The 17,259-nt window shown below is 35.0% G+C and overlaps 2 protein-coding genes across 3 annotated transcripts in view; both read right to left on the reverse strand.

Annotated features, from left to right (window-relative positions):
- The window catches only part of LOC126968314 (uncharacterized), a 512,088-nt gene that overhangs the window by 473,104 nt on the left and 21,725 nt on the right, over positions 1 to 17,259 (reverse strand). The window lies entirely within an intron of this gene.
- Positions 1 to 17,259, reverse strand: part of LOC126968301 (cell surface glycoprotein 1-like) — a 64,281-nt gene that overhangs the window by 4,124 nt on the left and 42,898 nt on the right. For both annotated transcript variants that reach the window (XM_050813214.1, XM_050813215.1), the window contains 5 exons: positions 11,805 to 11,938; positions 6,795 to 7,016; positions 3,753 to 3,886; positions 2,337 to 2,522; positions 17 to 88 (listed from right to left, as the gene is read on the reverse strand). In XM_050813214.1, coding sequence (XP_050669171.1) covers positions 17 to 88; positions 2,337 to 2,522; positions 3,753 to 3,886; positions 6,795 to 7,016; positions 11,805 to 11,938 — 748 coding nt within the window. The remainder of the gene's footprint in view (positions 1 to 16; positions 89 to 2,336; positions 2,523 to 3,752; positions 3,887 to 6,794; positions 7,017 to 11,804; positions 11,939 to 17,259) is intronic.

Consider the following 17,259-nt stretch of genomic DNA (forward strand, 5'->3'; position numbering starts at 1 on the left):
AGAAGCTGATACAGACCTGTCATCCTCATATTCATCATGGGGCCGTCTCTTTCCTGGTCTTCCCCGTGGTCTCGATCTTCTTCCACCTCTGAAACAGTTAAATTTTAACTATAAGTGATACACTTCCTAATTATTTCCCAATCGGTGTTGAGACCCTTGGTCCGTGGGGTCCTAGCGCTATAAGGCTTTTTAAGGAAATAGCAAAAAGGTTAGTCGACATCACAGGAGACCGAAGCGCTTGCTACCTCGGACAAAGAGTTAGTCTAGCTATTCAAAGGGTAGACGCTACTAGTATCTTCGGAACCTTGCCTAAAGGGACTCCTTTTAACAATGTTTTTTAGTTATTATATTATTTTTTTAAGGTTTTTATTTTTAAGTCGTAATACTTATACATTTAATTGCTGTGAACCTCTGTTTAGTGAATTAATCTTCTAATAAAATATATTAAATTCTTCAGTCATCATATCGATACCCAATAAAGGTCTCTCTAATTCTTCAGTTTATATGAGAAGCAGGTAAAAGTTATGGGAGATTTTCAATGACGTTCTATACATATGGACATATCATTCGCAGTCTGACAGTGAAACGGCAAAAGTGTGCTTAAAGACAATGTAAGTACATTTATCTATTTAGTCGTGTGTCAACTGTGTGTCAATCAACAAGCCTAAGTGTGCTATAAAAAGTGCTTAAATAATTCATTAACGACTCAAAAAAAGATGGTGTGACTTATAATCGGTAAGGTTATTTTATTTATATAAGATTGATATGGAAAAAGCTTAAGTAATTTAATAAAACGAATATTTTTTCATTTAATATGGTATTAATTATTGACAAGTCCCCAGACAAGACCCGCGTATCAGAATGAGACAGATAAAAGGACACAGTCAAAAATGAAAACAATAGAGTGGCTCTTTTTAACTAACTTCAAAAAAGGTAGAGGTTCTCAATTCGTCGGTATGTTTTTTTTTATCTTTGTTACCTCAGAACTTTCGACTGAGTGAACCGATTTTGATAATTACTTTTTTATTTGAAAGCTGGTGCTTCCATGTTCTATGTTACTAGAATAAGATTTATTAATTAGAATGTATAAAATACGCAATTATTTTTATACTTTTTGTGTATATCTATTGGTTTGGAATAGTGTATCTGAAGTCGATTTGTTTTTGTTAAATTGGTGCTAGTTGGTAGCAAGAGAGAGATATGAAGAAATTTACAAACTAAATAAGCATATTTATATTTCAGCACTAAAGGATTTAATTTTTTTGGATTTAACTACATTTAATATTTGACAAAAGCTGTCATACAAATATAGTTGATGTCCGCCTACACTACTTAAACCAAAAAGATACCCTGGAAAAGATATCTACGTCTAAAAGAAAAATTTAATTTAATTCAAGGAGCTCAACATTTAAATAACCAGATAAACTATTTTTTTTATGTAAATAAAATATTATATTTGAGTATTAGTTTCTCTCATTAAAGGTTACCTTAACTTATTAAATCCAAATCCCTTTAGAACGTAAAGAAGTAACAAATATAAACACAAGCCAATAAATAAACATACAAAGCTTCCCCTTTATATTATGAGTGTCATTTTTAGGTTAGGTTTTTTAAAACGTAAAAAACCTCCAACTGAACTTGAAACTTATAGCAACCCACTTTTTCGTCTGGATCTAAAAAAATACCTAACTGCTACTCCAATGATGTCACTGTCCAAATTGGGCTCTAGTTTCAAAATGCGCAGCTGAAACTGGAGTAAACGCAGAAATGTATAGACATAGCAGTCGAAGGTTATAATGGTGTCATTTGTGGCATGTGCCATATTTCGGCTTTGATTTTGAATGAGGTGCATTGTTTGTATGTACAGGACGTCATTGGAGATTTTGGTATAATGCGAGAGCGCAACAATATGATTTTAGTAGTTGACTTAGTTGACAAGTCTTCCTCTAGTAGGTGTGAAGTGATATCGGGGTTTGTATATTCATATTAAAAGTGACACTGACAGCATAATAACAGCTGGTTACTATGATAACCAAGACGTCAGTGAACTATTTTTTCTACGGTTTGTGATAAAAATTAGTTTAACCTTTTGTGCAGTTTCAATTGGCTTAACATTTTCGTGATAAGGTGTAAGTCACGAAATGTCAAAATATTCGAAGTTTTTTTTGGTAGTATGTAGACAACCACAATTTCTTTTTATAGCACCCCCATCTTTTATTCCAACCACATCTCATTGAAAATACATAGTTATAAGGAGTCTCGGTTATTTCGTTAGAGTTTTGAAGCTAATATTATCCAATGAATGTTTCGACATTGTCGTCCGTTCTCATTCTTACCTCTCATCGTAATCATATTCATCTCTATCTCTTGGATAGTAGTAATCATCATCGTAATAGTCATAACGAGGTCGGGGCCTGCGGCGCGGTGGCCGGGGTGGTCTTGTAGTAGTGGTGGTAGTAGTAGTAGTCGTTGGGGGCGGTGGGGGTGGCTCTGTGCTCGCTGCTTTATACAAAGCTTCGTTTCTGGAAGGGAATTAACCGGTTAATGTCACAAATACAATAGCGATTACCGGATGCCACAACGGTGCCTATTTCAGCCGTGAAGTAGCAATGTGCAAGCGTGCTGTGTTTCGGTCTGAAGGGCGCCGTAGCTAGTGAAATTACTAGGCAAATGAAACTTGACATCTTGTGTGTCAAGGTGACAAGCGCAGTAGTAGTGCCGCTCAGAATTTTTGGGTTTTTCAATAATCTTGAGCGGCACTGACAGGCAGGACATATCAATTACCATCAGCTGAATATCCTGCTCGCCTCATCTCTTATTTTCATAAAAAAAAATACATTCCACATTCATGTTACTTCACAGAATTTTCTATCCTTGCTGAGTCTCTGTGGAAAAAACAAGCTTAAATATTTCAGGACAGATATTATGACTATGTTTATGCTAAGACACAAAGACCTCTGGTATTGTAAATATCAAAGAGCAGACATTTTCAGTTTTTACCAGGTGAATCACTTCTCATTTGTCTGCTTGCAAAAAAAATTGTTGTTGACAGTTTTTAAAAACTTAATTCTGAGATGTTTCGGGTATGAAGAGATGATTAAAGGAGATTAATTCTTTCATTTTATTAACTATTGAAGAAGATATCACTTATGGCATCTTACAGAGAAGTGTATTGGGACCAACTCTGTTTCTTATACATATAAATAAATTATGTGATCTTATTGAAGAATAAGATATGAAGATAATGCAAAAAAATCTCGCAATTCATTCTATGCAAATGAACCGAGTTTATTTTTTCTAACACCTATAGGATAGGGCTAGATATAGGCGAAACATGATTTTAAAATTTAAATTCACAGTACAGATTGTAATAAGACATCTGACTATAATTGTCCAAATTTAAATAAATTTACATCAACCAAATCGGTTGATGTAACTTGTACGTAATGTAAGTAATTCAGATTGAGCAAAGATAGTCGTTGTTTTAGTCATATTGAAATCAACACCACTAGGAGTAGAAATTTGATTTGAATATTTAAAACATCAGTTAATTTTATAATAAGAATAAGTGACTTCGAATATTACAATTACAATTTAAAAAGGTGAAATTAAAAGCATTTCATTGATGTACTCATTATGATAAGTGATACAATTTAGGGCTTAGTAACTAGAAGTAGGCTATGCTTCTATTACATTAATTATTATTTATTGATTAATTTATTTATCTACGATCATTATATTTTCAGCCTTACCTGTGAAAGTAATTAGCCGAATTCTTGCAATCTACTTCGGATACAAATTGACATATAAATGTTTTCTGATCGAAGGCTGTATAATTCGCGCACAGGAAGTCGTACCTGGTGCCAAAGAGGCAGTGGTGATATACCTGAAAACCAAAAAGATTTTTTTTAAAGTCATATTCACTTTTAGCCAGAGAATTTTACACCTGCCAGTAAATTTTTGCTGTGTATTTTTTCGGGCTTATTTATGTTTAAGTATTCTCCAGATTTAGTAAAATTTAATCGCTTAATATGCATATTTAAACTTTGCATTTGGAAATAACTACAAAGTTAGCATTCAGAAAGGATAATTACAATATTTGAATCTGCGCTGCTTTTAGTCTTCTCTTTAGACTTCTCTAAACAGATGAGTTAGGTATTTAGGGGTAAGACGGAAGGAATTTGCTCAGCCTACTCTTAATCTACATTTCAGCCTTCTCAACCACGTGCTACATGTTTTAAAATAACGGCTTATGTATTGGAGTTTTTTTTTAATACAATAATTTGTAGTGCCGTCACAACTTATACAGTCAGAACCATTGCTATAATTTAACATTCGTTCGTATCGGTTATATTTAAGGAGCTGGCATAGATGACTGGCAGTGGCTTGAAGTGAAGTATTTCCACACCCTAATGCTCACACTAAACAAGATGCCAATGGAAGACTACCTTCGCAGTTGACAATGGAACTGAACGCCAAGTACGCCGATACAGTCTGTGTTTCATCTTTTGATGCTTCACCTGAGGGTCTCTGTGAGCCCTATTGCATGGTCATGTTTTATTAGTCACGGATGTCCAGTAATTTTCCTGGTTTCAATTCTTTACTGGTCTGTGCTGAAATTTTTTTTATCAAATTTATGCAAAATATCCTTAAAAATCTTTAAAAGAGTTTACAGCTAGATGAAATCAAAAGATTGATCACACGAGAAATTATTAAAGAATATTAGCCGGAAAAGTATTTCAGATCCGAGGCAAATGAAGATCTCAGAATCATCTCACCCTCCGGATGATGAATGAATGAGCAGAACCTCCCAAATTTAAGTCATGTAAAGTTTGGGAAGCCTCTGCATTAAATATAAAACCTTATAAAAAACATTCTTTAAAATATCTATTACGTGAAACTTAAAAGGAAGAGTTGCTTTTATCAAAGCTGAATATAATGCAATGATGTGATTAAATAATCATTGACAAGCATTTTATTTGAGCATCACAAGTTACAGTGATATTTTTAAGTTTAACTTTTTCCTTTAGCCTCGGTTCTTCGTAGAATATGTTTTGCAACATTATCTTAACAGCCTTAACCTCTGAAAGAGATAAAATATTGTCAAGAAATCATGTGCAAAATTATCAATAAATATTCATTATCGACGCAACCAGTACTAATTACCATGAACTCAAATTTAATTCAAATATAACAAATTGATTCAAAAGATATTTAAAGTTATAATTTGCAAATTGTATCATTTCATTTCATCCGTGGTATGTACTTGGAAAAATAGCTTTTTAGCTTTTTTTTGCCGTAATGCAGTAGGCCTTATTTAGCTAGCACCATGTATCGTACCGGTATCCCTTTTTCTATTGGTTGATTATTGAGACGCCATGATTGCATTTTGTATAGTATTTGCATCTGGACCCCACGGGCCAATTATCTCGATATCAAAAGGCTCAAACGGAAAGCTCACAGAGATACCTCCGAAATTTTCAGCAGTATGCATTTGCACTAACACTAACTGACCTAGCTTGGACAGGAGAAGTATAATCGAACTCCCCATGACTAAGCCACCATGCTTTCACAGACAGGGGAACCATGGGCCAATCAACTGCTTGCTCCCTGTAGCATGAAGGTGCACAAGATAAAGAGATCAGAAGAATATTGGACAGATATTGTCATAGCTCATTAAATTATTTATAAAAGAGAGGTGAAAACGATCGGATGGTCCTTTCCCATCCCATCTACTAAATCTATTGGGTAGAATGTGTAGAACAAAATTTAGTATACCACCATTACAGTACATAGAATACTATTTGATTACCTAGTATTTTTAAAAACATCACATATCCCATGTAGTAAATTTCATGGAAATTATTTGAGCTATTTTCGAGATAACTACGCCTTTTTCTTCCAAGTGCAAGGTCTATTTATGTTTATGAGACCTAACGACGGGTAACTGACGAGCGCAATTGTGGTGCCACTTATAATTTTATGTTTTTTTCAAGAATCCTGAGAGACAGTATCATCCACCATTACCTAGACTCCGCGGGCCAATTATCTCGATATTAAAAGGCACAAACGGAGGTTTACAGAGATACCTCCGCCATCTTCAGCATTTGCACTAACACAAAGTGACCTAGCTTGGGCAAGAGAAGTACAATCGAACTTTCCATGACTAAGTCACCATGCTTTCAGCATCTGGGGAGACATATGCCACTCAACTGCTCCCTGTAGCATGGAGGAGCACAAGATAAAGAGATCAGAAGAATATCGCGATGTCAGTAGGGACAGATATTGTCATAGCAAATTAGATTATTTATAAAAGAGAGGCGAAAAAGATCACACGGTCCTTTCCCATCCCGTCTACTAACTCTGTTGGGTAGAATGTGTAGAACAAAATTTTGTATACCACCATTACAGAACATAGAACATTATTTGATTACAGTTCTTGAAAACATCACATATTCTCAAGTAGTAAACTTCATGGAAATCGTTTGAGCCATTTTCGAGATAACTACGCCTTTTTCTGCTGCCAAGCAGTTAGTGCAAGGACTATTTAAATTTATGAGCCTTAACGATGGGTTACGGGTTTATGTGACGAGCGCAATTGTGGTGCCACTTATATTTTAGGTTGGTTGGTTTTTCAAGAATCCTGAGTAGTACTGCACTGCACGTAATACACGGAAGGGCAGTATCATGCACTATTACATGAACATCTTGCTTATCTTGTCACTTTCTTTTCATAAAATGAGATATAAAGACGTGAAATATGTTGGTTGAAGAATGTCTAGTATAATAAATACCTGGCACTTATGTGGTATTGACGCGTAGAATCCATCATGCAGTCCATCGCATTTAAAGTCCATCGTCTCTGGTGGCGGTACGGCCTCGTAGAATGGGTACTCTGACAAGTTGTACCCATTGAGCTCCCGGGGCAAGTTGGGGTCATAAATGTAGTCTATTTGGGGGATTCCTGTGTATTTTGACGTGGTGTTCGGTTCGGCGCCTTCCGCTGTCCCTTCCAACTGAAATTTTAATAAATTCTTCAAGACAACATTCACTTATATTTTAGTTTTTATAAACTCTTTTTTGTATGTTTGCTAGTATGTAAGTAAATCTTTAAACGTGATTTTCAACGACTTCAAATGGTCGGATACCCTATGCCAATGACCTGGGCATATTAATCCCCAGTTTAAATCTATGTGGGAGGCAATCAGCCTCAATCATCATACGCACCTCAGTAAACCAGTGTTTACCAGTGGGAGGCTCCTCTGCACAGGATGCCGGCTAGATTATGGGTACCACAACGGCGCCTATTTCTGCCGTGAAGCAGTAATGTGTAAGCATTACTTTGTTTCGGTCTGAAGGGCGCTGTAGCTAGTGAAATTACAGGGCAAATGACACTTAACATCTTATGTTTCAAGTTGACGAGCGCAGTAATTGTAGTGCCACTCAGAATTTTTGGTGTTTTTCAAGAATCCCGAGCGGCACTGCATTGGAATGTGGAGGGCTTATCAATTACCATCAGCTGAACGTACTGTTCGTCTCGTCCCTTATTTCATGGTAACAGAAAGAGTATTGTATGCCACTGCACGTAATTAACCATTGTTATTCTCGTTCTAGCATGTAATTACTGTTGTAGCAATAGTTACTCGGCACTGTTACGTGATTCATTACGTGGCTATCGATTTGTTATCAAATCTAGTCAGAGATATAATTTTGCAGTCAATTTATGAGTTGGACATCTTGAAGTGGGTAAAAATCATGTTCACTGATTCCGTTACATACATAGACACATATAATTATCCTGGTTAGTATACATGGCTAAAGTAAAGTATATATTGTATTGTTACTGGTTCTTGATACTTTAGCTAATATACAATTAAGTAGGACATTTTATAGCGGCTAAAAATCACGAGAAATGATACAAACAAAAATACAGGAGACGCATCAAAAATGTTTTGCGTGCCTATTTCTGCCGTGAAGCAGTAATTTGTAAGCATTACTGTGTTTCAAGTCTGAAGGGCGCCGTAGCTAGTGAAATTACTGGGCAAATGAGACTTAATATCTTATGTTTCCGGTAACGAGCGCAGTTGTAGTGCCGCTCAGAATTTTTGGGGTTTTTCAAGAATCTGCACTGCATTGTAATGGGCAGGGCGCATCAATTACCATCAGCTGAACGTCCTGCTCGTCTCGTCCCTTATTTTCATCAAAAAAAAATGTTTATACAAGAAGTGAGTGATATGAATACCAGTATATAACAGTAAATAAATACCTCAGGAAACTAAAGTGGATCACCTTTTAAAAGAAACCTACGTTTCCTGAATGCCAAACTAGTCAGGGTTTTATCAATATACGATTTCTACAACCTTGGTTTGTAACTGATTCTATTATGAACGTCGACAAACGTGCGGGCAGACGGATACATTGGGAAATAAAATAATTATTACATATTTAAGAAGTCATATTTCTTTCGGTGAGTTAGGGAGAAATTATCATTGAATTATTAAAATAATCATAATTTAGTCCCAGCCACTTTTCAAGCATTATCTATAAATAAATTTAAATATTTAATTAAATTATTATTTTATTTGAAGTCATCGAATGGCAACCACGTACCGGAAGACGCAGTGTTGGTAGGCCCCCACAAGATGGACCGACGATCTGGTCAAGATCGGAATACGTTGGATGAGGGCAGCGCAGGACCGATAAAAGGCATAAAATGCATTTCATTTCTCAAAATTTATTCCTTTACAATTCTTTTTGATGTCATTTCTAATATTTTACTAGATACTACTACGTCGATCGTCGTGGAAATCTTTGGGGGAGGCCTTTGTCCAGCAGTGGACGTCTTCCGGCTGGTGATGATGATGAAGATGATGATAAAAATGTTTTTGTCGTAAACCCTAGTATTCCAAACTGAATATCTAAGTGATTGGACAGCCTGGGACAAGATTATGATAATTTTATAGGCATATGACAGTACAAAATTGTATATCATTAAAAAGAGCACAAAAAAAGAATGATGGGAGAGTTTCTCGCGCCACTTCTTCTCTATATTAAGTAATATCTAGTATATTAGATATGGCATCAAAAATAATTAAAAACGAATCAATTTTGAGAAAATAAATGCCGTTTATTACGATGCGTGCGCACACCGTCACGCAGATTAGACACTCTGACATTAGCTGGTCAACTAAACCATTTTGCCTTCAGCTTGATAGTGAGGCTTGGCTCATATATGAGTTGCAAGAGGTCTACTGAACCACAACCAATTTATACAACTTTTAAAATAATGATATGTAATTGATATTTAATTACGAGTTATTTAACTAAGTTATGCGGTATAATAATGTTTTCATTGGTTGTATTTATATCCTTCTTTATTACAATATTTTTATTTCTACAAACGTAAAATAGCACGAGGAGTAATTTTTTTAAAGGATTTTTGTTTAATTACGTAAATGTAGAATAACTTCTTGCGTACGTACAAAAGTACAAACACACTTTTTTATATTAGAAAGCGGGGACAGTTTAAAAATTGATCTGCCTCTGGACATCAATAATACGAGAGAGTTGCGTTGCCGGCTCATAAGATAGGCTTTGATAATTTATATGTTTAGATAGACTATGACAGCTGCAAAATCATCGAAAAATATTGAGTTTAGAACGAACGTCTATTTTGAGCAATTCACTCACACTAACACAAAGTATCATACAAATCGAAAATACGTGTTACAATTCAGTGCCGCTCAAGATTGAAAAGCCCAAAAATTCTAATCGGTACCTACTACAATTGCTCTCGACACCTTGAGACATAAGATGTTAAGTCTCATTTGCCCAGTAATTTCACTAGCTACGGCGCTCTTCATACCGAAACACAGTAATGTTTACACATAACTAATTCACGGCAGAAATAGGCGCCGTTGTGGTACTTATAATCTAGCCGGTATCCTGTGCAAAGGAGGCTCCCACTGGTCTTGGAGCTTGTCACGCACACTAAAGTATTATTCCTGGCCTGTTTTTGTCGGTTGTCTAACAGCAATAGACTCTATATAGACGTATTAATTATCTAAGAAGATAGGAATATTCTGTTAACTTGTAGGACCCTAAATAAATTTCAACCGGAATTCAAATCAGCTTCTCCACAGTGACAACCCTGTGTACTTATAATGACATTATTTATTTTGTTATAAGGTTTATTTATATAATATTTGAGTACAAATTACTAGTGTTCATGCTGTATATACTTAGTCTGTCCATAAATACTGTCACAATTAAAAAAAAAATATTACAATTGAATTTGAAATCTATCATTTTTATATTATGTTTGTTCACTGAGTTTTCTCACTCTGGCGCCAACACATTGTACAATATTTTGCGATATTAAAATGGAATAGGGTGACAAAGAGAACCGAATCGCTGTGATTGCATTACACAAAGTAGGTATGGAGCCAAATGAAATTTTTAAAACTCTCCATAAGCTTGGTAAAATGTTTGTGCAACAGGCTATTAATAGGTACGATGAGACCTCTTCTGTTTGTGACAGATCTGGTCGACCACGAAGTGTTCGTACGAAGTCAAAGCAGTAAAGGAAAGAATTCGAAAATTCCTGCCCGAAAGCAAAAGATTTTCCCCCTTATTCATAATAGTCTGCTAACTTAAAGCTTTGCTAATTCTCACTCTGTCTTCTTCTATTGGCCTAAGTCAGAATAAAAAAAAACACTCTGTAGCAGCTGTTTCAAGTTAGCGGACCATTATGAATAAGGGGGATTTACCCCTCTATTGTATGTATTTTAAAAGATGACTTAAGACTTGCAGCCGAATTGAGACGTACTGGTAATTTTTTAACTGATAATTTAAAAAAGAATAGTGTGGTAAAATCCAAACAACTACTGAAGCGGTATACAAACCGAGGTCACAGAAAATTTTTGTTTACGGATGAGATTTTTTTACAATTGAACAAAATATTAACAAACAAATTAACTGTATTACTGCTCAAAGCTCTAAGGAAGCTTCCCAATTTGTCAACTTCAGTGAGTGGAGTTGGTGGAGTACTAGCTATGAAGGAGTGACTGAGCCATATTCAAATTCAAATGCAAATATATTTATTCAAAATAGGATATGACATCACTTATTGAAAGTCAAAAACTAATTTAACTACTAAGACATACTTTTGTGAAACAGGTTTCAAAACATCGGCACAAGTGTATGAAGATACCATTATTGAGAAGGGAGTGAAGCCCCTTAACAACACTATGTTCAATAACCTTCTTTATAATGGCCCTTCCAGCAAAATTTGGCGCCGGGTCATAAATCTTGGTCTACGCAGTCTTGGTTGGAAACGAACGTTTCGGACTTCATCAGAGCTGAAGCTTGGCCGTCGTCTAGTCCCGATCTTAATCCGCTTGATTATGATTTATGGTCAGTTTAAGAGAGTACGGCATGCTCTAAGCGTCAAGATAATTTGGAGTCCCTAAAACAATCCGCACGATTGGCAGTGAAGAATTTTCCCATGGAAAGAGTGCGTGCTTCTATTGATAACTGGTCTCAACGTTTAAAGGACTGTATTGCAGCCAATGGACACTACTTCGAATTAGCTTTTTTATATTTTAAATTGTTTTATATTTATGTATTAAACTAATACACTGTAAAAGTATTAAATGTTATTTGCAATAGAAAACTTTTTTTTTGTTTCAGTATTTATGGCAAGACTAGGTACTTACCTGTTTATACCAATTCTAATAATTATGACGTGATTATCCCTAAAACAAATGAATGAATATTTCCAAAATATCTAAGCATCACATTACCTGTGCCTCATCTTCAGGCCCTGAAATTTCCTCCTCAGGTGCTGCTGTGGTGGTGGATGTCTTGGAGAAGATTAGACTAGTGGCCCTCACGGCTGATGCAGTCTCAAGAGTTGAAAGGACGGCAAGTGTAACACCTGAAAAAGTGTTATTTATTTATTTATAATTATATTTGCAAATAAACGCGGGAAACGTTATACGTCCGAATAAACCAATCATAAACAAAATGTCTATTTGTAAACATTTTGCATATTCTTGATTTTTTCTCAGGTATAACTTTATGCCAAGGTTGTATGTGAGGCCGAGCGGAGTATATGCTTAAATATACTTAATAAATGATGCATATTCGACCCAGTTGTCATATCTACAAAAAAGCAGTTTACCAGAAGGTGTATAAAAATAACACATTTTAATATCGTTGAAAATGATAATGAAATAATTACTGTAAATTTAACAAGTAGTATATAGGTGTGCCAAGTGTGAGTCGGGAGTTAAATAAAGCTTTGAGACTTCTTTTTCGTGTCAGTGAAATTACTGTATAATTATCATAATAATAGATTCTGCCTCATGGTTCAGACCTCAAATCTAAAATGCGTGAGCAATTTTTTACGAATGTGTACGTTAGCCAGTGGTGTAAGCCCAAAGTATCTGACTTTTAAGACTTGTTAATCAAAATCTGTGAACAGCTGGATCACGTGGCGTGACGTAGAGACGACGCTTCATTGTGTGTCTTCTACCGCATTTATCATGGGGAGTGTTCCAAAGAGCTGTTTCACTTGATTCCTGCCTCCGAATTCTACCTTCGCACGAAACGCCACAAATTAGGCTATCAACCCCACCATCTGGATGTGTGGTGGTCCTCTTCTACCACATCCACTTCGTACTACAAAGCTGTGGAATGAGCTTCCTTTTGCGATGTTCCCGGGACGATACGACATGGTAACCTTCAAAAAAAGCGTGTTCACCTTCCTTAAAGGCCGGCAACGCTCCTGTTATTTATTTGGTGTTGCAAGATAATGTGGGCAGCGGTGACCACTTAATTTAAGGTGACCCGTACGCTCGTTTGTCCTCCTTTTCCATAATAAAGTCGGCAACAGCAACAAATAGATTCGTTTTTCTTTTGTCTATACACTGGCATATCGAAGTCAGTGGTAATAACGTGGAACCGCGAATGGGTGGAGACGACAGAAGCTGTTTGTGATTCCGCGCGCCAGAACCAATTTTATGCGCGACACGCTTTTCTCAGTGGCATTGTGAAGTTTAAGTGATCTCTCATGTGGGATTGACTTGTTTGCTCACTGAACTAGTTCAAAATTGGCGCAGTTGTTCTGTACTGAGACTAATAATTAATATAAGTCAACTGTAATTACACAAATTACTCAACTGTAATTACACAAATTACTCAACTGTAGTTACACAAATAAAACTGAAAACAAAATTTTATGAACGATGCGGGGCTCGAACCCGTGACCTCTCGCATTCCGTGGGAGTGCTCTTTCGAACTGAGCCAACCGTTCGAGTCCCACATTGTTCATAAATTTTATTTTCAGTTTTACTTGTGTAATTAATCTCAGAAGTGAGGGTTATCACATTAAAAACATAACAAATTGTTTAGTTAAGTAATTATATGTTTTTTATATGTATATAAGATAATCTAATATCTAAATTTAAGTAAAATCTGTATTGCAATAGGTTACCCTGTCAGGCTAGAGGCTTTATTAATGCAACAAAATAAAGTTAACAGCATTTTCATTTAAGATATTTGTAGATTTCTTAAAAAGATATTAATATTTTATTAAAGAGAGATTATTTAATTTTATTAACGTTATGTCTATCTATACATCACTACTATAAAATTATAAAAAAAGGTCGGGCAACGTAGAACTTGCATTGGCGATGCACAGCCCGAGCGTACACGGGGTGATATCAAACAAAAAATTAACTATGACATTCTTTTTCGGGAACTAAAAAACGTTAAATGGTCTGTGACAAACGACATGAAATCCCCGTATGATATTTATAATTTTATTTGTCGATCCTTTCATAATGCTAACAATGCGGCTACAAGTACTGTGAAAAAAAGGATAGGTTTAGATAATGGTAAAAATAAATGTAAGCTGCCTTGGATCGATAATAATATCAATAAACTTTGTAAAAAGTGTGAGAAACTCTTTCGCAAATGAAAAAATAATGGTTACGATCGTAAATTAAGATTAGAATATAATAAAGTTCGTAACAACATACACAAGGTTTTAGAAGCTAAAAAAAATTCATATTACCTAAAAGAAATTAGTAATAACTTTAGAAATACAAAAAAAATGTACCAAATAATAAACCAAATGTTAGGTCGTGTGTCATCATCTATTGATTTAGCAATTCTTAAGGCATTCAATGCGCAAGGGTTGCATACTGAAATCATTGCAGATAACTTTGCGAAAAGCTTTGATAATGCAGTGAATGATATTAGTCCAACATGCAACATAAAACTTTATAAACAAAATAATTGCCGCCAACCAAATGATTCCAGTATCTTTTTAAAAAAAGCTTCAAGCGATTCGGTCTATAAAATTATACAAAACTTAAATTCACGTAAGGCACCTGGTCTGGATGGTATCAAGGTATCAGATATTAAATTAATTGGAAGAGATGTCTCCACGGCTATTGCAAACTTAATAAATTGCAGTGTAAGCAAAAGTCATTACCCAAATGAATTAAAAGAAGGCTGTGTGAGGCCTATATTTAAAAAAGGTAAACATAGTGATTATGATAACTATCGACCAATACTATCATCGATTGATAAAATTGTTGAAAAGTTTATATGCGAACAAATACATGGTTTTTACAGGAAACATGAAGTACTACAACAAAATCAATTTGGATTCCAGGCTGGTAAGAGTACTTCAATCCTTTTATCAAAATTTACTGACGAAGTGAATAGTCACTTAGATCTTAAAAAACACGTTTTAGTATTATTTATAGACTTCTCTCGCGCCTTTGATACTTTGTTGCATAATCAACTTATTCAGGAGTTAGACTTTTGTGGAGACCGTGGTCCATTACTGGAATGGTGCAGTGACTATCTAAAAAATCGGACATACAAAGTGAAAATAGACAACACGTTGAGTAAGCCAGTCATGGTGAGAAAGGGCACCGCTCAAGGTTCAGTATTAGGGCCGCTTCACTTTCTTTCATACGTCAATAACATCAAAGATTGTATAAAAAACTGCACTTGTTTCCAGTTTGCGGACGACACTTGTCTCGTAATCGCTGACAAAGATCCAATAAAGGCTTGTGATTTTATGCGACAGGACCTCAATAACCTTACCCGGTGGTGTCATGATGTAGGCCTTGTTCTTAATCCAAATAAAACTAAGCTCTTATTGATAAAATCACCGTTTATTAAGAAATTACCAATCAAAAACATAACAGCTCACGAACATGTCTGCCTACATAAAAACTATCACTCATGTTAATGCACACCCTTGGAAATAGTTAGATCTCACACACATCTTGGGTTAATAATAGATGATACATTTAAATGCAAGTATCTCAATTCTTAAAAATCGCATACCCTATAAAGTCAAAATAATGCTCTATAACGCGTTAGCCGAATCGTACGTTCAGTATGGACTGAGCAGTTACGGTCGTACTTACAATTCGTACCTTGACAAAATTAATAAAATTCAAATTCAAATTCTTAAAAAAATAGTATCAAATCAAATTAAACGTAAATTTCAGGGTAACGAAAGCGGGCTATTTAAGCATTGTCAAGTGTTGTCAATATTTAAGCAAATTGAATATGCAATACTAAAAGAAAATTATTTTAATAATAAATTAAAAACAGCCATAGATCACCCCGTGTATACGCGCGCTGTTAGTCTAAACCGGCTGCACATGCCTCGGGCATCCAATGCGTTCGGTGAAAGAACAACAGCTTACATAGTACCTAGACTGATTAATAAACTGCCACGTGACTTGACCGACTCGTTGACTGAGACTAATTTAAAACAGAATTAAAAAAAATACTTTTTAAGACTTGACTGACCACCGATCAACTTATCGTGCTTAACTATTAATTGTATCAAGTACTTTTACTTTTATTTGTATAATTATAATGTATAGCTAAGTGATTGTGAACTATTTTTTCTTTTATTAATTTAACTCTGTTGGTGTAGACTTAATTTAGCAATTGTACAAACCTCAGTGGTTTTCATTGCTTTGAAACCGCAATGTAAAATTTGATTTTTATTAATAAATATATAAAAAAAAAAAAAAAAGAAGAGTTAAAACATCGTAATATATAGTCAATTTATTGGTTGTACTGGAAAATACATTAATATTCACTGCATCGTTCATAAAATTTTGTTGTTTTTCAAATTTTATTTGTGTATTAATCCTAGAAGTGAGGGTTATCACTTTATAAAACATAACAAATTGTTTAGATTTACAAGAGCGACATCTCATGTCAATTTCCTAATATGCAAATATTGGGGTTGAGCAGGTTATTAACTGTACAGTAGATCCTGTAGATGAAGCCACAACCTGAGAGTTGAACAAAGCATACAAGATTTTGTAACGAGACGTCACTCGAACGGTTAGCTCAGTTGGTTAGAGCACCGGCACGGAACGCCGGAAGTCGTGGGTTCGAGTCCCGCATCGTTCATAAAATTTTATTGTTTTTCAAATTTTATTTGTGAATTCACCTTTTCAAAAATCCTGCCTTAACATTATAGGCATAATATTTAAATACTTAATCGAACAAAGTGTATCAATGCATGAATCGCGTTGGCGGGAAGCGAGTAACGCGGGGCCAAGAACTAGCGATTTATAAAAATAAATATAATTAATTTAAATTTATTGAACAAAATTTTTCAATAATTTACACTATTCATGTGAAAGTTTTTATTGGTGTTCTGTGTTCTGTAAGCGTAACCAAAAAGCGGTTTTTTGGTAATTTTAAAATAACGCTGTGTATGTCTAAATAAAATGAATGCAAAATGTTTCTTAAACAGTCACGTCACCTCTCATCAGAGCACGAAAAGCGGAATCTTATGACATAAATACTACTGAGAAATAATTAAGAAACGTCATATTTGCCATACTTGAAGCAACTGATAGTTCAACCTTGACAGAATATGTTAATATTGCCGCTTGACATTTTAAAACACCAAATCTGTGATTAGATTGTTGTAAATGCATTAAACAACTGGATGAAGGATATAACTTTTGAATTGACATATATACATTTATGGTCCTCATAACAAAACATATTAATAACTAGCTGTCCCAGCAAACATTGTATTGCCATATAAAGTAATAAGAAAAAATCAACGATCAACAAAAAAGGCACATAACTTGAAATTTCTCAATCACAAAGAATAATCCAAGTAAAGAAAGTTCTCGCGCACGTAGCGGTAATCGTCACCCACAAAGATAGAAGGATGCACTCTTTGTCAAA

The sequence above is a fragment of the Leptidea sinapis genome, chromosome 15 (assembly GCF_905404315.1).
Source record: "Leptidea sinapis chromosome 15, ilLepSina1.1, whole genome shotgun sequence".
Lineage (NCBI taxonomy): Eukaryota > Metazoa > Arthropoda > Insecta > Lepidoptera > Pieridae > Leptidea > Leptidea sinapis.